This window comes from Balaenoptera ricei, chromosome 6, assembly GCF_028023285.1.
Source record: "Balaenoptera ricei isolate mBalRic1 chromosome 6, mBalRic1.hap2, whole genome shotgun sequence".
NCBI lineage: Eukaryota > Metazoa > Chordata > Mammalia > Artiodactyla > Balaenopteridae > Balaenoptera > Balaenoptera ricei.
The window spans coordinates 80,121,883-80,148,617 of record NC_082644.1 but is presented as its reverse complement, the minus strand read 5'-3'; the positions used below and the strand labels follow the sequence as shown (position 1 = coordinate 80,148,617).

At 36.6% G+C, this 26,735-nt stretch overlaps 1 protein-coding gene and 1 pseudogene across 5 annotated transcripts in view; one reads left to right on the top strand and one right to left on the bottom strand.

Moving 5' to 3' along the window:
• VPS13A (vacuolar protein sorting 13 homolog A) overlaps positions 1-26,735 on the bottom strand; it is a 258,210-nt gene that overhangs the window by 108,096 nt on the left and 123,379 nt on the right. For all 5 annotated transcript variants that reach the window (XR_009503701.1, XM_059924955.1, XM_059924956.1 and 2 more), the window contains 5 exons: positions 26,468-26,621; positions 25,662-25,778; positions 25,481-25,584; positions 13,604-13,771; positions 11,947-12,251 (listed from right to left, as the gene is read on the bottom strand). Coding sequence is in view for 4 of the 5 variants with exons in the window: in XM_059924955.1 (XP_059780938.1) it covers positions 11,947-12,251; positions 13,604-13,771; positions 25,481-25,584; positions 25,662-25,778; positions 26,468-26,621 (848 nt within the window). In the remaining variant the exon portion in view is untranslated. The remainder of the gene's footprint in view (positions 1-11,946; positions 12,252-13,603; positions 13,772-25,480; positions 25,585-25,661; positions 25,779-26,467; positions 26,622-26,735) is intronic.
• LOC132367865 (transcriptional enhancer factor TEF-4-like) lies at positions 18,926-20,304 on the top strand (annotated as a pseudogene).

Below are 26,735 nucleotides of genomic sequence, written 5' to 3'. Positions count from 1 at the left end.
GGACAATTTCATATTAAGTTGAACCATATTTGCCTTTCCAAGTACTTATAAGGGTAGGACTGATGCTCAGGAATGATGAAAAGAGTAGTAGGTTACCAAACCCCTTTCAAGTGACATGTGACCAAAGAAGCCTCCCATTATACCTTCAAATGACAATCTCAAGGTGGTACTCCTCAATAATACATTTATATTTTAATTGGCAGCAAATCCCAAATTCTTCAACTAGGGAATGAAGCTATGACTGTAGAATTTACATATCACTTATTCAATTGGAGAGAAATATGGGAGTCATCAGGGATCTCCTAGAATTCCTAGCATCATACCACTGAATGTATTAACTATAGGGTAACATTATACTTAGCATGTATGCATCCTTGCAATCTCCCTTAATAGTACTAAGGTAAGGAATCTAAAAGCTCTAAGCGGATACTACATATACAATTTTAACAGGTGAATATGAAAATATATAGCTATGCCATAAGTCATTAAGTCAACCTTATATTGTTAAAAAGTTATGCTGTTTCCAATTCATCACTGTAATAAATAATACTTGGTTCATTATCTTTGTACATCTCGAGTAAATTTCTTCCTCTGGACTAATTTCAAGAAATATTAACTGCTGTGTCAAAAGATTACTTCCTCTGGAAAAACCTTTCCTTACCAGTACTAGTCTTCCAGGGAATTAAAATTTTTTCCATTAGGAGAATTTTGTAAAGACTGAAATAAATGGAAATCCAAAGGTGCACTGTCTGGTGAATACGGTGGATGAATCAGAACTTCCCAGGCAAGCCGTTAACAGTTTTTGCCTGGTCATCAAAGAAACATGCGGTCTTGTGTTATTCTGATGGAAGATTATGCATTTTCTGTTGACTAATTCTGGACGCTTTCCTTCGAGTGCTGCTTTCAGTTGGTCTAATTGGGAGCAGTGCTTGTTGGAATTAATTGTTTGGTTTTCGGGAAGGAGCTCATAATAGGGGACTCCCTTCCAATCCCACCATGTACACAACATCACCTTCTCTGGGTGAAGACGGGCCTTTGGTGTGGCTGGTGGCGGTTCATTTCGCTTGCCCCATGATCTCTTCCGTTCCACACTGTTGTATAGTATCCCCTCTTCATCGCCTGTCACAATTTGTTTTAAAAACAGAACGTTTTCATTACGTTTCAGTAGAGAATCACATGTGGAAATATGGTCAAGAAGGTTTTTTTTGCTTAACTTATGTGGAACCCAAACATCAAAGCGATTCACATAACCAAGCTGGTGCAAATGATTTTCAACGCTTGATATGGATATTTTGAGTATGCTGGCTGTCTCCTGCGTGGTATAACGTTGACTGTTCTCAATTAATGTTTCCATTTGATCGCTATGAACTTCAACTGGTCTACCCGACCACAGAGCATCCTCCAGTGAAAAATCTCCAGCACGAAACTTCACAAACCACTTTTGATCCATTCGATCAGTCACAGCACCTTCTCCATACACTGCACAAATCTTGTTTTGCGTTTCAGCTGCGTTTTTACCTCTCTTGAAATAATAAAGCATAATATGCCAAAAATGTTGTTTTTCTTCCATCTTCAATATTAAAGTGGCTACACAAAAATTCACCAACTTTGGTAAGTCTTTTTTTAAATGCACGCTGATACGACAGCTGTCACATACAATCCAACGAAACTGTTTCGAATGAAGTTAAAGACAACTAAGTGCTACTAGAGCCATCTTACGGAAAAACCTGGATGAACCTTTTGGCCCAACCAGTACATTTAATAGGTCATTGTCTTGTCTGTAGTTTCAATTAGAATGAAAGATTCATGAGGGTAGGGACTATATTTATGTTATTCTTTGATGTACTGCCAGTACTTGGCTCAGATGATAACAATATGACATGTACTCCTCAATTATTTGCCAAACTAAATACAAGAAATTGGATCAATATATAAATAACAACATATAAGAGTATCCATCTCCCTGCACCCAGAGTGAGAATTACTGATTATTAAGATTTGCCAAATTTATTAGGCAAACAACATTTCACTGTATTAATTTTCATTCCCTTGAATACTAATGAGGTTGAACATTTCTATTAGCTATACACCAGCTATCACTGTTCCTGTAAAGAATCATCTAGTCATGTTATTTATCAATTTTTCAAATTATCTTTTACTTACTGTCTTAAAATATTTAAGGATTTTTATCCTTTATTACAGATGTTGCTCATTACCCCATATGCTATGTTTCCCGTAATTTTGTTTTGGTAATTAATATTCAGAAACTTATACTTTTATACAGTCAAAGCCAATTGATATTTTTCCCTTATCACTTTTCTTCTTTCTTCAGTGCTTAAATTAGCAAGTTCTTCTCTACCATATGACTGGTACTTATATGTTATTTGTCCATAGTTTTTTTAAGAGCATTATTGAGATAATTCATATAATATACAATTCACTCGCCTTTAGTTTTCTTATGCTTAAAAATGGCATTATGCTCTGGGGCCATTTTAAACAGCAAAATCACCAAGGAAAAGCCCCTAAATGCAAAAAACATGGCACACAAAAAGGACACTGTTTACAGCATGAGAGTTCAAATAAGAAGGCAGGGCGTCACCTTGTTTAACACCTCAGCTGGGAACAAAGGCCTTGGGAGACCCAAATTTCTTGCAGCTCTACGCATGTCCACAAATGACTGTAAAAGTGCCATGAATATTGATTTTGTGGTTACAAATAAGTTTTAGCAAGCAGAAATATTCACAAATATGGAATCCGTGAATAATGGGGATTGACTGTAATATATATGAATAATGGTGATGCACACACACGTACACACACAGTCAGCTGCTGAGTTTTCTACTGTTTCACTAACTTATTTTAGTTTTGTAATATATTTTAGTAGTATTTAATGAAATTTAATATATTTTAGTAGTACCTCTAATGTTATGATTCTCCCATGCCCAATCTCAATTAAAAAAAAAAAAATCTTTGCTACATCTTGCCCCCAATTTATATTTCCAGAAAAACTTTACAATAATTTTGAAAGGCTTTAAAAAGAACTGCTGTTGTGATTTTTTATTAACAGTGCATTAAATGTATAAATTAATTTATAAGAAACTGACACCTTTATAATATTAGATGTAGGAAAATATTCTCTGAAAAATTATTCAAGATTTCTTTCTGGTCCTTGGTTAATTAAGTTTTACAACTTTCCTTATAGAAAGAAGTATTATAAACATCTATTTAAAATTTTATATTGCAATTAACACCTTTGCGATAACATTATTTCAGGGAAAATTGGTTTACTCTATAAATGAGTAATTATGTTTCTAGGAATTCATCTGAAGGAAATGAATTATCCTAAAGAAATGAGTAGAAAATCATATAAGTATTGAGAAACAAAGATATCAATCATCATTATACTGCTATTTAAAACAACAATAAAAAAGAACTTAAATTTTTAACAGGCAGATGGATTTTTTAAAAACTAGGTATTAAAATATTTAGAAAAAATTATGCACTCAAAATAATATGGAAAAATGTTTATAGCACATTTTTAAGGGAAAAGAGGAAATTACAACCCAAAATACACAACAGAATTCTTATTTCACTTAAATATATGTACAGATGTAATAAAATAGAAAAAAATTCCAAATTATTAACAGTAGTTATCTTTGGGTGGTCATATCATCAGTAATCTTTTACATTCATCCCCAATACCATTTTATGTATTTCTTCAATAAAAAATTAATTCTTTTTTGGACAGAAAATAATATATATTGTTATTTAATGCTCTAGAAACATTTAGTGAACTCTTTTTAAAAACAATCTATTTGTAATACAGACTCACACCTAATTCATATCTATATCATTTTTTTTGTTTTTTTAATTTTTAAAAATTGAAGTATAGTTGAATTACAATGTTCTGTTAATTTCTGCTGTACAGCAAAGTGATTCAGTTATACATATATATACATTCTTTTTTTATATATATTCTTTTACATTATGGTTTATCACAGGATATTGAATATAGTTTTCTCTGCATTACAGTAGGACCTTGCTTATCCATTCTACTGATACATATAAAAGCTTACATCTGCTAACCCCAACCTCCCGCTCCACCCCTCCCCACCCCCCTCCCACCTTGGCAACCACAAGTCTGCTCTCTATGTCCGTGATTCTGTTTCTGTTTCATAGATAGGTTCATTTGTATCATATTTTAGATTCCACATGTAACTAACATCATTTGGTATTTGTCTTTCTCTTTCTGACTTACTTCACTTAGTATGATAATCTCGAGTTGCATCCATGTTGCTGCAAATGGCATTCTTTCATTCTTTTTTATGGCTGAGTAGTATTCCATTGTATATATATACCATAGCTTCTTTATCCATTCATCTGTCAATGGACACTTAGGTTGTTTCCATGTCTTGGCTATTGTGAATAGTGCTGCTATGAACATAGGGATGCATGTATCTTTTTGAATTATAGTTTTGTCCAGATATATGCCCAGGAGTGGGACTGCTGGATCATCTGGTAGTTCTGTTTTTCATTTTCTGAGGAACCTCCACACTGTTTTCCACAGTGTTTGCACCAACTTACATTCCTGACAGTGTAGGAGGGTATCCTTTTCTCCACACTCTCTCCAGCATTTGTTACTTATAGACTTTTGAATGATGGCCATTCTGATTGCTGTGAGGTGGTACCTCACTGTAGTTTTGATTTGCATTTATCTAATCATTAGTGATGTTGGGGCTTCCCTGGTGGCGCAGTGGTTAAGAATCCGCCTGCCAATGCAGGGACATGGGTTCAAGCCCTGGTCCGGGAAGATCCCACATGCCGCAGAGCAACTAAGCCCGTGCACTACAACTACTGAGCCTGCACTCTAGAGCCCACGAGCCACAACTACCGAGCCCGTGTGCCACAACTACTGAAGCCTGCATGCCTAGAGCCTGTGCTCCGCAACAAGAGAAGCCACCGCAATGAGAAGCCCACGCAATGCAACGAAGTGTAGCCCCCCGCTCGCCACAATTAGAGAAAGCTCGTGTGCAGCAAAGACCCAACACAGCCAAAAGTAAATAAATAAAATTAATTTATTAAAAAAGGAATAATAATTAGCGATGTTGAGCTTCTTTTCACGTGCCTGTTGGCGATCTGTATTTCTTCACTGGAGAAGTCTATTTAGGTCTTCTGCCCATTTTTGGATTGGGTTTTTTGTTGTTGTTGAGTTGTATGAGCTGTTTGTATATTTTGGAAAATAAGCCCTTGTCAGTCGCATCATTTGCAAATATCTTCTCCCATTCTGTAGGTTGTCTTTTCATTTTGATTATGGTTTCCTTTGCTGTGCAAAAGCTTGTAAGTTTGATTAGGTTCCATTTGTTTTTGTTTTTATTTCTATTGCCTTGGGAGACAGACCTAAGAAAACATTGGTATGATTTATGTCAGAGAATGTTTTGCCTATGTTCTCTTCTAGGAGTTTTATGGTGTCATGTCTTATGTTTAAGTCTTTAAGCTATTTTGAGTTTATTTTTGTGTATGGTGAGAACGTGTGTTCTAACTTCACTGATTTACATGCAGCTGTCCAGCTTTCCCAGCACCACTTGCCAAAGAGACTGTCTTTTTCCCATTGTATATTCTTGCCTCCTTTGCCAAAGATTAATTGACCGTAGGTGTGTGGGTTTATTTCTGGGCTCTCTATTCTGTTCCATTGATCCATATGTCTGTTTTTGTGCCAGTACCATGCTGTTTTGATTACTGTAGCTTTGTAGTATTGTCTGAAGTCTGGGTGGGTTATGCCTCCTGTTGTGTTCTTTTTCTTCAGGAAGGCTTTGGCCATTCTGGGTCTTTTATGGTTCCATATGAATTTTAGGATTGTGTGTTCTAATTCTGTGAAAAATGTCATGGGCAATTTGATAAGGATCACATTAAATCTGTAGATTCCTTCAGGTAGTACGGTCATTTTAACAATCCAAGAGCATGGGTTATCTTTCCATTTCTTCAAATGATCTTCAATTACCTTTATTAATATTTTATAGTTCTCAGCATATAAGTCTTTCATCTCCTTGGTCAGGTTTATTCTTAAGTATTTTATTTTTGGGGCTGCAATTTTAAAAGGGATTTTTTTTTTACATTCCCTTTCTGATATTTCATTGTTGTTGTAAAGAAATGCAACTGACTTCTGTATGTTAATCTTGTATCCTGCTACCCTGCTGAATTCGTTTATCAGTTCTAGTAGTTTCTGTGTGGAAGCCTTTAGGTTTTTCTATATATAGTGTCATATCATCTGCATATAATAACAACTTTACCTCTTCCCTTCCGATCTGGATACCTTTTACTTCTTTTTCTTGTCTGACTGCTGTGGCTAGGACTTCCAATACTATGTTGAATAGAAGATGTGTCTAGATCATTTCTTGAAGTCAAACAAGATGTGATTAAATATAGACGCATAAATGTTCTATTTTTAGTAAATTCAGACTTTTACACAGTTTAAACTCCAAGTTAATGAGCCTCCTAAAGGTTTAAATTATTACTGTATGTCTATAGCCTATTATTAAAATAGAAGCCTTTTATTTCAATATTTCCCTGTAATTTCTGAAATCCCTGGACTTGGCTAAACAAATCATTCTACATTTTCCTATGTCTTCACTAAATGTATCATTCATTTCTTATCTTAATCAAAACCCGGCTTTCCATGAAGCTCTATTAAAGTCTGATTTCTCTCCAACACTCTTTATCTACCTCAGAGTTGAGGGATACAAACCATTTTTCTTAATTTGGAACGATGCTCATCCACTCTCTCTTCTACTCCTTTAAGAGTAACACCATCCAGGTTAACCACCTTCTATTCTTGCTATAATCTATCAATAACTAGTCAGTGTTCATTTTTGAAGACTCTGAGACTACTGAATCTCCAGTTTATAAACCACTCTCTATATTCCATTAGTCCATCAGTATCTTCTTATCTTCAATTTCTTCCCTCTCCATTATCTGTCAACATGACTTTCAATATTTAAAATCCTGTCTCACTATCTTCAGTCACACCTGCTTGTTAAAAACTGTCTTGCCTGAATCCAACAGACTGTTGGATTCCAAATACCAAATATCAAGTACTATATGAAAAAAAATCATATACTGTTAATTCGTGGTTATCAACATCAACATGATCCTCAACGCTACTTCAATACATTCTCCTGGTTCCCTTTCCATCGTTTTGCTTGCTCCATCTTAACCTCTTTTGAGGGATTTTCATCTGTCATTCCTTAAATATGGGCATTCCTCAGCATTCTGCCCCACATGTCCCACTCTACAAATTCTCTGTGTGATCTTACTCAGTTTGATGGCTTCTATAACTAGCTAAATATTATTAAAGACTCCCAAATCTAGAAATCCAAACACTTTCCAAAATCCAGACACTATATCCAGGTGCTTTCCAGATCTGGTTCTAGATATCTTCATATAAAAGTCACGTAACCATTTTCAAGTTACTTTGCCCATTAGAGAACTTGTTAACATCTCCACTCTACTTTTTTTTCTGCAGTGCTCTGTCATATCTCGCTGAACTGCATTATTACCAAATGCTGAATTTTACAAACCTGCAAGCTGGAGTCTATTTTAACTACTCTCTTTTAACCGTGACACCCCTTTAATAATCAGTTACCTTTAATTCTACTACTCAGATTTGTCACACCTGGTTAGTCCTCTACTACCTCACTTCCTTATCCTAGACTGAGTCACATCTAATTCTTACATGAATTACTCCAACAGTTAGCAAACCATTCTTTCAACTTCCAGTTTTGTCTCCTTTTTATCTATTTTCTACAACCCTTCCAAAATCTAAATGTGAGCCTGTTTTTATGCATCAGCTCATAAAATTCATTAAATAGTACCTATCTCAACAATCCAATGAGGGAGGTACTATTTATTCATCCCTTGTAAAGACTGCTCACTATGATACTTCATGTTCCTAGCACAGTGCCTGGGATATATTACATGCTTAACAAATACTCAAATATTCAATTGATGGAAATTTCTCCTTCCATCTAAGATGAAATATCATGAACTAGATTTACTCTCCTGCCTGAAACAAGTCCTCCCTCCCCCCACAAAGACACACATGCAAAATATATTAAAAAATTGTTTTCAAAACACAGGACATTAGGCAATGGACAGTGATTACTGAGACACAAGGGAAAACAAGATGAGCCCTAATGCTCCAACTTCAATTGTTTTGAGATAATTTAAAGGTCATGGAAAAGCACGGGGATGGATAAGTCAAGAAATAACCAGTAAAGTCCATGAGTTTCGAAGACAGACCTGAGAGTCCAGGGAAACCAAGGCAGCTAGAGTTCATATGGTAAAATTCCAGAGAGGACAGAGCTACAGAGAAGAACTCCAAAATTTTAGTACTAAATGCCTATACTAGAAATGTTCAAATCAATCATCTGAGCCACCACCTAAAGAAACTTCGAAAAAGAGCAAAATTAAACCCAAAGTAAGCAGAAGGAATAATAAATATCAAAGTAGATATCAATGAAAGAGAAAACAGAAAAAAAAGAGAAAAAATCAAAAGCTGGTGCTTTAAGAGCAATAAAACTGAACTGTCAAGAACGGATAACCAGGGAATGGCCAAGACAGAGGAATAGGAAGACTCTAAGATCACCTCCTCTCAGGGGCACACCAAAATTACAACTATTTACAGAGTAACTATCAATGAGGATGACTTAATACCAGCAGAAAAGAAGCTATTTAAAAACTAAAGATATAAAGAAGGAACCACACAACAAGACAGGTAGGAGGAGTGTAGACACGGTATAGTAAAGAACCATATCCCCAGGCCACAAATGGGAGGATAATTATAATTGCAGAAGTTCTCCCCAAGGAACGAGGGGTACAACCCTCCTCATCAGGCTGCCCAGCCTAGAGTTCCCAGACTGACTGGCTTTGAAGACCAGTGGGGCATACTTTTGGGAGAGTCAAAGGGCAGTAGGAAACAGACTCTACTCTTAGAGGGTGCACACAAAATCTCACATGTTCTGAGACCAAGGGAAGAAGCAGTAATTTAAAAGGAGCCTGGGTCAGACCCACTTGCTGATATTAGAGAGCCTCCCAGAGAAGCAGGAAGCTTCTGGTACTCACGCTGGGGACACAGACGCTGGCTGAAGCCACTTCTGGATACTCATTCAACCACGAGGACAATGCTGCAGGCAAGCAACATTTTGGAATCCTCCCTCTAGCTCATTAACACTGGGACCCGCCCCAGCCCACCAGTCAGTAGCACCAGTCCTGGGACATCCCACACCAAGTAGCTTAGCTGAGCATGGACACAGCTCCACCCACCAGCAGACCAACTCCCATATGACCCCCTGAGCTCCTGGCCGCCCCAGGACCCAGCCCTGCCACCTGTGGGCTGACACCAGCTCTAGGACCACCAGGGTCTACAGCAAGAGACCACAGGACCCAGCTCTGACCATCAGCAGGCCGGCACGCCCCCCCTTCCAGGACATGACCTTACTCCCACAGTGGGCAGACACCAGCCATGGGACCACTGGGCCCCAGCCCTGCCCACCAGTGGCCCAACACCAGCTCTAGGACACCTTGAGACTCTCAACCACCCCAATATCTGGCCCTGCTCACCTCAGGGATGACACTAACTCTGGGACACCCTGAATACCGCAGCCAGCTTTGTCAGGAACTGGCCCCGTTCAGGAATCCCATTCCTGAGTATTTATCCAAAGAAAATGAAAACACTAATTTGAAAATATATACATACCCATAAGTTCACTGCACATTATTTACAGTAGCCAAGATATGGAAACAATCTGAGTGTTCATCAGTGGCTGAATGGATAAAGAAGATGTGGTGCATGTGTATATGTATGTATGTGTGTATATATACACACACACACACACACAGAGTGAAATATTACTCAGCCACAAAAAAAGAATGAAATCCTGCCATTTGTGACAATATGGATGGGCCTAGAGGATATTAAGTTAAGTGAAATAAATCAGACAGAGAAAGATAAATACCATATGATTTCACTTATATATGGAATTTAAATAACAAAACAAATGAAGAAATGTGACAAAAGAGAAACCAGTCATAGATACAGAGAACAAACAGGTGCTCGCCATAGGGGAGAGGGGTGGGGGGAGGAGAGAAATAAGTGTGAGAGATTAAGAGGTACAAACTTTCAGTTACAAGATAAATGAGTCGTGGCTATGAAATGTACAGCGTGGAGAATACAGTAACTATGTAATATCTTTGTATGGTAGAGACTTACCATGGTGATCATTTTGAAATGTACAGAAATATTGAATCACTATGTTATGTTACAGGAACTAACATAGTTCTGTAGGTCAATTATGCTTTAAAACAAACAAACTAACTCATAGAAAAAGCAATAAGATTTGTGGTTACCAGAGGCAAGGGGTAGGAGGAGGGCGAACTGGATGAAGGTAGTCAAAAGGTATAAACTACCAGTTATAAGATACATAAGTACTAGGGATATAATGTACAACATGATAAATATAATTAATACTCTTGTATGTTACATATGGAAATTGTTAACTGAGTAAATCCTAAGAGTTCTCCTCATAAAAAAAATTTTTTTTCTATTCTTTTAATTTTGTATCTATAGAAGATGATGGATGTTTACTAAACTTATGTGGTAATCATTTCATGATGTAAGTAAGTCAAATCATTATGTTTACAGCTTAAACTTATACAGTGCTGTATGCTAATTATATCTCAATAAAACTGGAAGGGAAAAAAATAATGGATACCCAGTTGTCCCATAGGAAAAAAAAAAGATCAATAAAACTGATAAACCTCTAGCCAGACTGATTAAGGTATAAATTATAAATATCAAGAATGGGGGAGGTAACATCAATATAGATATTAATGAGTAAGAAGAAAATATTACGAACTTTATGTCATAAAACTCTACAATGTAGGTGAAATAGACACATTTCTTGAAAAAAATTAACAATCACTCAAAAATAATTAATTTGAGTAGTCCCAAGTTTACTAAAGAAATGGAAATTGTAGTTAAAAATCTCCCACAAGCAAATACCAGCCCCAGTGTCTTCACTGGTGAATTCTACCAAATATTTAAGGAAGAATTAACACAGCTGTACTCAAACTATCCTAAGTGTATACATATCAAACTGTATACTTTAAAAGTATGCAATTTATTATATGCTAATTATATCTCAATAAAGCTGTTCTAAAAATATTCAGTTGATGGAAAGAATGGCAGGAGGGAGACAGACCTGCCAGAGGCCAAAGAGAAGCAGCAAAAATAAAAAGGAAAAAAATAAATAGAATGAGATCAAAGAAAAAAATTACAGAAAGAAAGAAAAGAGCAAGTTTAAGTAGTGATGAATCCAAGTTGTAAAAGGAAAAGGGCATTAAATCTAGAATAGGTGATTAGAAATAGCACAGTAAAAGTTCTGGAACTATCTGGATATTCACTTATTCCCCTAATTCCTAATCCTATGCAGAGTGAATATATAAGATTGTACTCTACTGTGTGTGTGTTAGTGTGTGTGTGTGTCTTTAATTAGTGTTTCAGATCCACAGCACAAAGCTGATAGAGTATTTTGGGTACTGCTGTATTTGCTGAGTGAATAAATATATTAGAAATTCTCCCATGTCTTCCATAACCTTATAATTTATAAAGAACTGCAAATAAGTACAAATATTCTTCCTCAGATAACAAATTTTACAGCATTCCTAATTACCTAATGAGGAATTTTCCAATACTTCCTAGGTTTTTAAAAACTAGAAGACTATAATTGATCTCACCAAAAAATACTTGGGGAAAAGAAAATCACAAAATTGAGTACAGTTATAACAAAATTAAGTGCCACTCTAAACAGAAAACTCAAGATACCAAAGCCTTTAATGTAAAAAGTTAGAAAAAGATTGCATTCTACATAAATATATTAGTGAAAAGCTTACCTGTATAGTCGCATTTCACTCAGCTTTATCGTTATCAAATCAATAATGGGTGGGGGGTTGATCTGACTCTCTGTTATCACATGGAATGCATTTTTCATTGTAATTAGTCCAAAATCAGCAACAAAAATATTTTCAGAAACTGGAGACTGTGGGATAACGACAACTGGGGCTTTGATGTCAACATCCAATGCCATTCTAGAACTCCTTTGTGCCAGTTCTTTTACACCAGTAGCAGCCATTTCTGCTGCCTGAACAGTTGCCTCAGCCAAGGCTTGTTTACCTGCTTGAAAATTATCTATAAAAGCCTATAAAGAAAACAGAATTATATTCTTAAGGCTACCATTAATGAATAAAACTATTAAATGTATATTGGTATTTCTGATTTTACCTCCATAAGAAAAATTTTCCCTTGGAACAACTAAGCATTATTTATTCAAAGTCTGACTTGTCTATATTAAACCATAATTTTCTGCAATAAAGGTTGAGAAACACAAAGATACAGATACAGAAACACAGTAAAACAGTAAAAATCTAGTCCCTGGACCAAAGCAACATGTGGATGCTCCAATGTTTCACTGGCATCTATTTCCCTTTTTATCTCACTTTCCTTAATGGCTAAACAATCACACTGTATTTCCCTACACAACCACAATGGACAGAGAGCTTATTTACGTTTGTAAGATAAAACAGTAATAAAAATATGTCCGTCAAGAACTCTAAAGTTTTCTAATTCCTGAAATGTGGGAAAAATACTAAATGATATAAAATACACCTAGAATTATACTTAATTTTCATGTTTAATTAATTTCATGTTTTAATTATTTTCAATAATTTTTGAGTATAAAGCTATCACAACAGGGCTCAGTGATATAATGCTTCTGAGTTATAAAAAGAAATTAGAAAAAATTAAATAAGAAATACTTTTTCATCTTTACTTTTTATGTACAAAAAAGTTTTTATGGCTATAGGAAAAACTGCATGATAACCTCAGTTAAAAAGATCAGAAAAACAGCAACATTATTTATTTAGAATCAACTGATTATCTAGTTTATATACCACAATTTAGTTAAAAGAATGAATAGTGAAGTCATAGAGACAGGTATGACACAGGAAAAAACATCAGCTGACAGCAAGGGAAAAACACAGGGGGGCAAAAAAAAACTATGAAAGGCAGAAACAGAACTTAAACACCTCAGGGAAGTGTCATATAGGGATTAAATCTAAATCCCTCAAAGCCCCAAATATTCACAGAACTAGAATGCAATAGAAAACATAATTTTCTTAATGACCAAACCAAACTTCAATTATATATTTAGCACTTTTAGTTAGAGCTGGAAGTCAGGTAAAACACTCAAACCAATCATGTATAAAATAAAGAATTCAATTAATATACATAACATATATATGATATATAATATACATATATTTAATGTTTATTAAAATACATATTTCAATTAGCTAGAACATTCCCATGTGAAAATGATGTTATATAAACAGTATACTATACATTTCAGTCATGACATATGGTACCCAGAATATCTTGAAAAATCAGGACAAAAAAAAATCAAGTAAGGAATGCTTCATCTATGCTTCATGCACAGCAAACACTTTCCAACTAGTAGGAAAGAATAAATAAAAAACTGATTAATATACTTACCAATACAGAATACAGAAATTTTGTGACAAGAACTACTTCAATGCAACCAACAGTTAAATTAACTTGACTGTCAAACACATTCATATCTGTGTACGCAGAACCAGCAGTTGCACCCATATAAGAAATCATTTTGAAGCTGAAAACTTCTTTTCCAGTAATATAAACAGCCTTAATGAGAGAAAATTTAATTGTCAAAATCCACTTTTGAAATGATATGTCTTCAGTACAAAAATAAAGCAAACGCAAAATATACATACATATCTGGAAAATCTTGTAAGTAGTCAAGCCAAGTACAAATAAGACAACAATTCTAACTTCTTTATTAGAATCTACACTGCAAGTTTTTTCAAATCAGTAGTGGCAACTCCCTTTATGGGCCATGGAATCAATTTAGTAGGTCTGACACAAGATTTTTTTAATGGAAAAAAACAGAAAAAAAAAATCAGAATACACAATTTCATTTAGTGTGTACACATGGGTACTGAGAACTGCCATATAAATGTATTTTTCAGTCACTGTCAAAACTTAATATAATCTATTTTCTTGATTTGAGATATGTGAATAATTATCCAGATCCTTCCAAGGAGTTTCCTCCTATCACTATACTTCTGTTCCTTATTAGTTTGTCAAGAGTCATCTCAATTGCCAAACAAGAATTACCTACAGCAGTATAATGTCTCAAGCTCTGCAATACCAGTTAAAAATGGTGGAGATAATAGCAGATGTGAAATGTCAAAAATATTCTGAAAGATAAACAGAGCACTCACTAACTTAGTTTATAGCTTTCTTGACCCTCTAAATGCTAGAAGTAAGGCAGAGGGCTGAAGAACCATCAAGAAGTAAATGAATTCCAACCATGGAACAAAAAAACCTCAGGAATCAAGGATAGTTGTCTGAAGGTTGAGGCGTAAGATGAGACTAAACAGAAGTCTATAGGAATTCTGCTTCTGCCTAGGATGTAGAATGCTGGAGAGATGGTCGCTCCAAACCTTAAGAACAAGAAAAACAAAAATAGATAAACTACAAAATCATAACTTTTCTTAAAACCATTAGAAATCTGAGGTCACAAGCCAACTAAGCAGCCTAAAATCTAAAGAAAAAAGGTATCTTCAAGAGAGAACCTTAAGCACCAGCTCACCTGTGGTAAGGGGCAGGAGAAAAGAGCTGTCAGATACCATAGAAGCTAGGTAAGAAGAAATCAGATAAAATGGTAAAGGTTGATTATGAACTTATAATGTGATATACAAAATCCCTGGGAGTCACAGACACAAGAGGAGCTCACACTTAGTTGCAAGCACTTCATTGTGTGCTTTCTGCTGGGAGCTCCTGAGAGACTGGGGCCAGAGTGGAATACCAGAGGAAGCTTTCCTTGGTACAACCCTCAAAGACAGGAGAAACCTCCACTCTAGAAAAGGCCCAAAGTTCCATCAGAATTATTCTCTTAGAACAGAAGCCTTAAGAAACTAGCAGAAAGGCAGTAACCTTGTTGCCGTCAGAGCACAGGTGAAGATACTATACCCCAGAGGCAAAGATAAAACTCCCTCTACACTTGGGGGAAGAAACCGTCCTGGGACCAGACCATTATCGAGCACCTTCTACTGGAGCAGAAAAGCATACTCTCCCATACAGGAGCTACCAAAGATCTGAGTCAAATGCCATGGGAGGGATGGACAGGATCACCAAGAATGCTCCAATTCTGAGACCTGGAGAAACAGACCTGGCTAGACTGAACCTGAACTAGGACAACTGACAAGCCTACCTAAAATATCTTCCCGCTCTACCGCCACCCCCAAATACCATCAAGATGGCAAGCTCTAAGAAAAAGCAGCAGTAGACTCTAAACATCAAGGAAAGAGCCAAGAGTATGGAAAGAGAACTTTCTGAAGTACAAGAGTAGAGGAAAAGTAAACAGCATAGTATGAAGCAGCAGTCCAACACCAAATCCCCCACCCTAAGCACAAGATATAGCTGAAGGAATGTGAAGCAGTGGCATATTGAAGGGAATCATATTAAACAAGAAAACTCAAACCCAGTTCAGCTCTCCATAAATTGGATTCAATCCCCCATGCTAATAGGCTAGCAGAAAAAGGAGGCACACTCACTTTCAGACATAAATACTATTCACTTCTGTCTCTATTATCCTATATATGATGTCTGACAGTCAATCATTAGTTACGAAACAACCCAAAAAGCAAGAATTGAATTATTATGATTACTAAGGTAGGTGCTTCTAGTGGAAAACATGGAAAATATGAATGAACAGACTGAAGAATATGAGCAGAGAAATGGAAAACAGAAAAAAGACTCAAAGGGAAATATTAAAGATTAAAAAAACATGGTAATAGATGAAGAATACTTTCAGTGGGTTTATTAGTATATTCAGTGGAGCCAAGGACAAAATCAGTGAACTCAAAAATAGGTCAAAAGAAATTACACAAACGAAACATAATGAGAAAAGAATGGGAAGAGTTGAACAGAGGATCCAAAGGTTATGGGACAATATCTAACAGGAATCTAATAAGAATTTTTGGAACCCAAGAGGAAGAAGAATAGAGAGGAGGCAGAGGAGGAAGAGGAGGTGAGGAAGCGAGAGAGGTGGAAGCAGAACTATTTGAAAAGATATAAAAAATACTGAGACAGATCCAGAAAGCTCAGAAAACTCTGAACAGGACAAATATGAAAATATACTTACATATACCTAGACATGCCATACACAAATTCTCAAGGCAGTCAGATAAAGATGAGAAATTATGTACACCTAGCAAAAATATCACTCAGAAAATGAAGGTGAAATAAAAGCCTTTTTTTCTTCCAGTTCTGATGCCTCCTCCCTGCCAAAAGATGAAATAATTCATAACCTGCAGATTTGCATTATAAGAAATGATTAAGTTCTTCAAGTAGAAATAAAAATAACAGAATTTTGAAGGTACATGAAGAAATGAGTTCCGGAAATAGTTAGAATGAAGGCAAATACATCTCTTGTAAAAAATTAATTGCTCTAAAGAAAATTGACTAAACCCCAATTGGTAGGTATATATTGTGGACTTTCAGCATACACAAAAGTAAAATATATTACAATAATACTGTGAAAGGCAAGAAGTAGGAATTGACAGTATAGCACTGTTAAGATACACAATACTACATAAAGCAGTAAAATATTAATGGACGGTAGACTGTAATATCCCCAATACTATTAATCAATAAAAAACAGAATATCTTCCATAAGTCACATGAGTGACCTGTGACTATCCCCCTTGAGCCCAACAGAAGAGAAGAAATTTTCATAAGACAGTGTTTAGTGCACAGAGGTTGTGGCCTAGGAGACAACAGGTGTAGATAAGGGGTAAATAAAACACCATACTGAAAAATGGGTATTTTAAGTAAAAATCTGTAAATTGAAATGTAAGGTCCCCACATTCTTCAACCAACTGGCTCCCTGAATCTAGACTGTCAGGTCTATACTTATAGTACTTTTCTAAAAGGAAAATGACTGGCCTGAGGGGAAAAAAAAAAAAAAAACTTTAGATACTCAAGTTTTGAGGCCATCAAATCACTACGTTACTGACTGACCATCTACCGTGATGTCCACCTGTCCCAAGTCCTGCCCACACAAAGCTTCCAATCAGCTCTGAGTATCTAGGCAAAATTACCAAGTCCTTCTGGGAGAAAGAAAGTGAAATTGTCATTAGAATCATCAGCAGCAATTTGATTGAACACTAGGCCAGAAGACACAGAATAACATGTTTAAGATCATCTAGAAAAAAAAATGCAAGCTAAAGAATCAAAATCCAGCCAAATTATTCGTAAATATAAATGTAATACAACATATAGACACTCATGGAGTACTATTCTTATGACTATGAGCCCTGCCTACGGAATCTACCAGGGAATAAACTTTTAAGTAGCCAAAATTTTGAAGATGTCAGCATAAAGACTGGTGAAAACTCCCATTTAATAAAGAAATGTTTGAATCAGAATATTATCATTTTGCAATCCTTAATGAAATAATGGTTTTTAACATTACAAAAACAAAGACAGCTAGATACTGTGCATCCTTTGAAAATACACAACACCAACTATGAAGTATTCTTGCCCTCCCCAACCCCTGTAAAAAAAAAAAAACAAAAAAACCCCTGAATCTCACTGAATGAGATTTAACTATCAATTTACAGGAAATACAGGGAATAGAGGAACATGTTAAATGCCATGAGAACGCAATCAGCAAAAGCTGATGGAAAATTCTACAAAACAAATAGGATAGCAACAAATGGCAAGGAAGAGAAAGAGATAGAAACTTATAGATTAAAACAGACTTAAGAAGCATATTAATCAAAATGTACTGTATGGACCTCCTTTGGATCCTGATCTAAACAAACTAAAGGAAAAAAATTATGAGACAGTCAGGGAAATATGAGAACTCACTGGATGGTTGATAACATTAAGAAATAACTGTGCCACGGGTCAGAATGGCCATCATCAAAAAATCTACAAACAATAAATGCTGGAGAGGGTGTGGAGAAAAGGGAACCCTCTTGCACTGTTGGTGGGAATGTAAATTGATACAGCCACTATGGAGAACAGTATAGAGGTTCCTTAAAAAACTAAAAATAGAACTACCATACCACCCAGCAATCCCACTACTGGACATATACCCTGAGAAAACCATAATTCAAAAAGAGTCATGTACCACAATGTTCACTGCAGCTCTATTTACAATAGCCAGGACTTGGAAGCAACCTAAGTGTCCATCGACAGATGAATGGATAAAGAAGATGTGGCACATATATACAATGGAATATTACTCAGCCATAAAAAGAAACAAAATTGAGTTATTTGTAGTGAGGTGGATGGACCTAGAGTCTGTCATACAGAGTAAAGTAAGTCAGAAAGAGAAAAACAAATACCATATGCTAACACATATATATGGAATCTAAAAAAAAACATGGTTCTGAAGAACCTAGGGGCAGGACAGGAATAAAGACTCAGATGTAGAGAACAGACTTGAGGACACGGGGAGGGGTAAGGGTAAGCTGGGACAAAGTGAGAGAGTGGCATGGACATATATACACTACCAAATGTCAAACAGATAGCTATTGGGAAGCAGCCACATAGCACAGGGAGATCAGCTCAGTGCTTTGTGACCACCTAGTGGGGGGGATAGAGAGGGTGGGAGGGAGACGCAAGAGGGAGGGGATATGGGGATATATGTATATGTATAGCTGATTCACTTTGTTATAAAGCAGAAACTAACACACCATTGTAAAGCAATTATACTCCAATAAAGATGTTAAAAAAAAAAAAAAAGAAATAATTGTGCCCAGCCCCAGGCCGGGAGGCCCAGATGGGGGAACCCCAGGCTGGGGCCCCTCTGGACGATGGCAGCGGCTGGACAGGAAGTGAGGAAGGAAGCGAGGAGGGCACTGGCGGCAGTGAGGGGGCGTTGGGAGACAGGGGCCCAGACACAGAGGGTGTTTGGAGTTCAGACATCGAACTTCCAGGAGGCCCTGGCCATCTACCCACCCTGTGGCTGGTGGAAAATCATCCTGCCTGATGAATGCAAGATATATGGTCGGAATGAACTGACTGCTCGCTACATCAAGCTGAGAACGAGGAAGACTCAAACTCGCAAACAGATCTCTAGTCATACCCAGGTTTTGGCCTGAAGGTAATCAACGGAAATCCAGTCCAAGCTCAAGGACCAGGTTTTCAAGGACAAAGCTTTCCAGACAATGGCCACCATGTCCTCAGCCCAGCTCATCTCAGCACCTTCCCTGCAGGCCAAACTTGGTCCCGCCGGTCCTCTGGCCCCAGAGCTTTTCCAGTTTTGGTTGGGGGGTTCTGGGCCCCCCTGGAATGTTCCAGATGTGAAGCCATTCTCACAGACACCGTTCTCCTTGTCACTGACTCCTCCATCTACTGACCTTCCAGGGTACGAGCACCCCCAAGCCCTCTCACCTCCTGCTTTGCCCACACCTGCCCCCATCAGCCAGCCCCAGCCTGGCAGGCTCGGGCTCTGGGCACTGCTCGGTTGCAGCTGGTGGAGTTCTTGGCCTTTGTGGAACCTCTGGATGCAGCTGACTCTTACCAGAGGCACCCGTTTGTACACCTCAACCAGCACTGCCCCAGGCCCAGAGCGCCCCCCTTCGGGAGTGTGGATGTCCGGCAGATCTATGACAAATTCCCTGAGAAAAAGGGCGGTCTGCGGGAGCTGTATGACTGTGGGCCCCCGACGCCTTCTTCCTGGTCAAGTTCTGGGAGGACCTGAACTGGGTGCCAAGTGGCGAGGAGGTGGGGGCCGGCGGCAGCAGTGGTGGCTTCTATCGAGTGAGCAGCCAGTACGAGACCCTGGAGCACATGACCCTCACCTGTTCCTCCTGTTCCACCTGTTCCAAAGAAGAAGATCTGCTTCTTTGGCAAGCAGGTGGTGGAGAAGGTGGAGACGGAGCACGCCCAGCTGCAGGACGGGAGGTTCATGTACTGCCTGCTGCGCTCACCCATGTGAGAGTACCTGGTGAATTTCCTGCACAAGCTTTGGCAGCTACCCGAGCGCTATATGATGAACAGTGTCCTGGAGAACTTCACCATCCTCCAGTGGTGACAGAGACACCCAGGAACTGCTGCTCTGCACCACCTACGTCTTTGAGGTCTCCACCAGTGAGCGGGGGGTCCACCACCACATTTACCGCCTGGTCAGGGACTGAAGGGGGACCCCAGAAGTCGCCCACCCCCGGAATACCCTCCTCCCAGGAAGGATCTCCAGCCTTCCTCACGCTTCTTACTTGGGGAGGGGGCTGCTTCCTGTTAGGACCTTAAAAGCTGGGTGGTGAGTTGAATGGGCTCGGACTGAGAAGAAAGGATGGGTCCTGATATTGGGACCTCATAGGGGTGTCTGAAAGGACAGATCACTCCAGGACATTTGACACTGGGGACAGGAGTGAGACAACCCCTGGGACAGCACTGGTTTCTGTCTCTGACAGGCACCCTTCCCCTTCTCTGTTTTGGATGTTTTGGAGGGCCCCAGTTACACACTGGCTTGTCGCTCTCTGTTTTTCAGGGCGCTCTTCTTCCCAATCTGCCTCTCCTTACCAGCCCCATCCTGGGACCCTGATACCAAATTCTGAAGATTAACCCTTTCTGTGCAGGAGTAAAGCCAGCCGGGCCCTGGAAATTTTTTTTTTCTTTTAACGTAACAAGAGATATTTGTAAGTGGGTGTTAGGGTCATGACACTTTCTCAGCTGGGCAAGCAGTGGGGTGAGGCTTTTAAATCTCATGTCCTCTTCTAAATAAGCTGTGGCGCTAGGCTGTGTTGCCTCCTTCTCCTCCCCTCCATTCAAAGTGTGTTTTGACAGAGGATAAAGCTATTTTACCGGGCTTCCCTGGTGGCGCAGTGGTTGAGAATCTGCCTGCTAATGCAGGGGACACGGGTTCGAGCCCTGGTCTGGGAAGATCCCACATGCCACGGAGCAACTGGGCCCGTGAGCCACAACTACTGAGCCTGCGCGTCTGGAGCCTGTGCCCCGCAACGGGAGGGGCCGCGATAGTGAAAGGCCCGCGCACCGCGATGAAGAGCGGCCTCCGCACCGCGATGAAGAGTGGCCCCCACTTGCCGCAACTAGAGAAAGCCCTCACACGAAAACTAAGAGACCCAACACAGCCATAAATAAATAAATAAATAAATAAATAAAGTATTTTTAAAAAAAAAAGCTATTTTACCAAAAAAAAAAAAGAAGAAAGAAAGAAAGAATTGCTTGCTTTTTAAAGGCAAAATACCAATGGGATTTTTTTTTGGTAGACCGTGAAAGATTCTAAAATTTATATTTATATATGTAAACACAAAAGTCCAGGAACAGCCAAGACATTATTGAAGAAAACGAACAAGATGGAAGACGAACTATAAAGCTTAAGAATTAAGCTCAATAATTCAGTTTGGAATTGAAAGGCAGTATAAAATAGTTGTTAAGAGCATAAACTACAGAGCCTGAATGCCTGATTTTTACATCCAGGATGTTAGATGAAGCTCTACTAGATATGTGACCTCAAGAAGTTAAACCTTTATGTGCTTCAGTTTCTTTATCCATAATATTGGAAAATGAAATTCTGATCTAAATGGCATTTGTGAAGATTAAATAACTTAATATTTATAAAGCATTTAGAACACTATCCAGCACCAAGTAAGGACTATATGTATGTTTGGTACTGATTCAAGGATAAGTAAACAAATGGAACACAAAAGAGAGCCCAGAAATAAATCTATCCATATATCTACACTTAATATTTAATAGATATAGTACTGTACACAAGTAAGAAAAGGATAGCTATTTAAATAAATGATATTAGGAAAAAACAACCCAGTGTGAAAATAAATGAAATTGGACCCCAGCCTCAATCATATAAAAAAATCAATTCCAAGCAGGATGAAAGACCTAACAGTGAAAGGCAAAATTATATAACTTTTAGAAGGTCACATAGGGGAATAACTTTATGAATTCAGGGGATGGAATGATTTAGAAGACAAAATTCTCAAACCAAAAAAGAAAAGAATGATAAATTCAACTTCATTAAAATTAATAACTTTTGTTCATCAAAAGACACCATAACCAAACTGGGAGTAACTATTTGAAACACAAACTAAGCAAGGAATAATGTATAAAATATTAAATGATTTCCTACAAATCAATAAAGAAAAAAATAAACGTTCCTTCCTCTAAAATTGATAAATTAAACCAGGTGTCAGCAAACCACAAACAGCAGGATTAGGTAAAAATGGTTTACATACTTTTAAGTAGTTAAAAAAATATCTAAATAATATTTTGTGACATATGCAAATTATATGAAATTTACATTTTATTATCCATAAAATAAAATTTTACTGGAACACAGCCAAATCACTCATTTACACAAATGACTGCTTTCACACTACAAGAGCAGGGTTGAATAGTTGCAACAAAAACTTCATGGCCCACAAAGCCTAAAACACTTACAATCTGGCTATTCACAGAAAAAGTTTACTGGCACCTGAGTTAAACTAATAGGCATCTCATAGAAGAGCAAGCATAAATAGTCTATAAGTATATGAAAAGATGTGCAATTTCGTTAGTGGTAAGAAAAATACAAACTGAAAACACCATATTATACACTCCAGATCCTCAAAAAATGTAATATCTGACAATTCCAAGCAATGGCATTGAAATGAAATACCAGATCTCTCTTCCACTGCTCCTGGGAGTACATGTGTCACTAGAAATAGATTCTCTGAAAAATGCTTGCATGACATACGTCCAAGAACATATCAGGAGACATGTATTGATACAAGACTAGTTATAGAAGCAATATTCATAAAAACAAAAAAGTAGAAACCAAATATCCATCAACAGAACAATGAATAAATAACCAGTGGTAATAAAAATGAATGCACTATACCTACAAACATCAACATGGATACACCTCAAAAATATAATGAATGATAAGATGCAAGGCTAAAGAAATACATATAAAATATGATATCCTTTAAAAAGGGGACTGAAAGATGAAACAACGTGTTATGTAAGGATTCATACATAGTTGGTAACATTTATTAAAAATACAAAAAAATGTACATAGTTAACTCTCCAAGGAGACAGTACAATAAAGTCAAATTAGGGCATACTGGTGACTTCTGGGGTATGTTCTATTACTTGGTTTGAGTGTTGGGTATAAAGGTATTTGTTTTACTGTTGTTCTTGACATTATATTACTTGCTTTTGTGTATATGCTATATTTCAAAATAAAACATGTATTTCCAAATACCACAAAACTGGGCAATATATTGTTTAAGGATGCAAACATATAAGGTTAAAAACTACAATGAAGAGTAAGGAGGAAAAAAAGCAACGATATACAATTTATATAATAGCTTGTTATCATCTCAATTTTTAATAAAAATATGTAAGAACAATAGAAACAAAACCATATGTGCAAAAATTCCAAAAAAGACCCACATTACCAAATCTCACTCAAGAAGAACAAGAAAATCTGATTAGACTTACATCAAGTAAAGAAATGGAACAGTAATTAAAAATTTTTCCCCACAGAAAACCTCAAAGCCACACAGCTTCACTGCTGAGTTCCATCAAACACTAAAGGAAGACATAATATATACCAATCCTACATAAATCTTTCAGAAAATAGATGAGAAAACACCTCCAAATTCATTTTATGAAGCCAATATTAGCCAGATACTAAAGACAGAAAAGTATAAAACAGTTAGAAATACTGGTGTACCTACCACCAAGAATTAACAAGCTTAATAACTGGATAAATTTTTAAACACTCATAATTTACAGTGATATTTTATTTCATGAGAATGTCAGGTCAGCTAGAATATTTTTCAGGTTATGGCACACATAAATAATAGTATCTGTACAATGATACTAGTATAAATGAATGCTGCTCCAGGACAGAGTCAAATAATCTGAGAACTCTAGTCCTTTATCCAGCTGCCCAGAAAGCTGAAGGGCTCAATATATTATACTTAAAACCCACTCAGGGCACAATAGTGTGTCATGGAACAGAAATTACAAAGCTCTGATCCAGGGCAAAAAGATTATGTCTCTTTGGTTCCTTGACATATGGAGAGTTATGAAGGTAGTTTGTTTAAAAATCATATACATTGGAATCAAAGTCAAGAAATATGGAAAGGAAAACGGGGTGGGACAAGAAGACACAAGTGAGAAACTTCATTTTGTAGCTTTTTTAAAGTTAGATTTTTAACCTTAAAGATGCATTAAAAATAAAATTACAGAGAAAAAAAGTAAATGTCTTAGGTTATAATATCAGTTCCATTACTAACTACTTGTATGACTTTTAGTAGATTCATTTATTTATGTTAGCTTTACTTTCTAAATAGGACAAATAAAATGGACAATCTACTTCCTAAACGCTCTAAGACTATAATTTTTCAAATAAAAGCAATGGAAGCAAATCAAACCATGGCTTCTGTAAAATTTCTTGTTCTTTATTCCTATGAGCCACGTACCTTTGATGTTTTGGGGACTCTTGTTACCTCATGCTAATGAACCACAGTAAGAAAATATAAGGCATACGAATTTTTATTTAACATAAAAATCAGGTCATCACTGTATCTCATCAGTATTATCTGCTAATTAAGCCTATACACCTACTTCCTTTCTTCCTGTCACATTCCGAACTTTGACTTCCTGACTCAACAAGTACCTCAGCCTTTTCTAATCCTACTATTTGATATTCTCTTCACTCCTTTAAATATACCACCTTACCCAGATGCTCCATTGTTTAAAAATTACCTGTCCAACTCCACAACAGTATCTAGTCCAAGAACCTTACTCTCTTGCACACAGTAACAACAAAAGGACCTATCCTTCAACCACTAGCCACCTAGTTCAAAGGACTCTCTTAACATTATAATGCTATGTTAGTAAGTATCCATGAAAATAAACTTTAAAAAAAAATCTCGTTTATTCAATCTGACTTCATATCCTCTGCTCTGAAATCTGAAATGCATTACAAGGTTCACAATACCTCAAAATAGTGAAAAGATAAAAAGTAAATAAGGCATTTGCTACTCCCCTACCCCGCCCCCAACAAAAGCACTCCACAACTAAGTTCCAGCAGTATCACTTGTACTAATTTCATTTATGAGATACTTAATCATCATTTTACAAATAAACAGATTCTGAGATTAGGCCACCCAACTACTGAAGAGCAGGGCTAAAATAAGAACCTAATTATGCCTAACTTCAAAACCCATGGACCTACTAAGACACACTGCTAAAATCCGATGACTGTTTAATTTATACCTATGAACAATCTTAAAGGACAATTATATTTAATAATGTTAATGAATAGAAACAAATTCATACCTTTTTGTATACAGCTGTTATATCAGAATCCAGAACAATTATATTCCTTAGCTTTGCATTTATTTCAGTCGCTGATGGCCTCATAATCATCTCAGAATCAAGCCCTAAGGGAAAAAAAATTATTAAATTATTTTCCCTTCATTTAATAGTTCTGAATTTACTTTTCCTCAAATCTTATTACCTTCAATCTTAATTTCTGAAATGTTATGTTTCTGATCTTGAATAAAGATCTGTAAACATGATAATTCTGCTAAAATCTGTAAGGTAACAATATCTTCATTCTTGGATAATTTTAAAGCTGCAAAAAGAAAGCCATATTGTAAAACATAAGACAAAACTTTTAGTAGTTACCTTACTATACTTATAAAGTAACTGAAATATCACAACAATGATAACGCTAGAGGAAAACGTGATTTGCAAATTGAAAGCAAGCAATATATTACCTACTAAATTAGGAATGCTAAAGAAAATCAAATCCAATGAAAACAAAGCCAAACCAGTGCAAAGAGACAGAACAAAAATAGTTCTTAGATGAGAATAACATTTGAAACTAAGAAGTTGTAGTTGTAAAATCATAAATCTTTTGCGATTTAATGATTACAGGGTGATACATGTTATTATCAAACTTGCAACTTTTGACTGCTTAAAAAAGCACTCCGATTAAAAAACATACTCTCATATTATTCAAATTTTGTTAGTTCTATTTTTCTAATTTAAATAATACTAAATGCACAAAATTTAATTACACTAAATACTTCTACTGTATAATCTTCAACTAAAATGAATGATAAGATAAATAAAAGCCACTTTTCTTCAGCAATAATCACTTTACTATTATTTTCTAAAATTAACCTGGTATATAATTAATCTTTCTAAATATTAATCTAGCAATAGAATTCTAACACCAATATTATAATAATAACGCAAGAGCAAAAATTTATTGATCTACTTAGTAAAAATTTGATGTTGAATTTTAAAGAAACATACGTATTTTTTTAATAAACTCTCCTTTGTCTTCAGTCTCTGCAATATGCACTGGGGCTGGTTTTTCCTCCAAATATGTAAGGATATTATTAAAATAATTTATTGTATTCAGAAGTGCTTCAGTATGTAAATGAATGTCCAAAGAGGAAAAATTCACCTAAAGAACAAAGCTGATTTTAGTAATACAACAAATATTTGTCTGTATTCTTTGTGGTATAAAGGATACAATTTATAATATTCAATTTTTATCCTCAAGGATCTTACAGTTCTA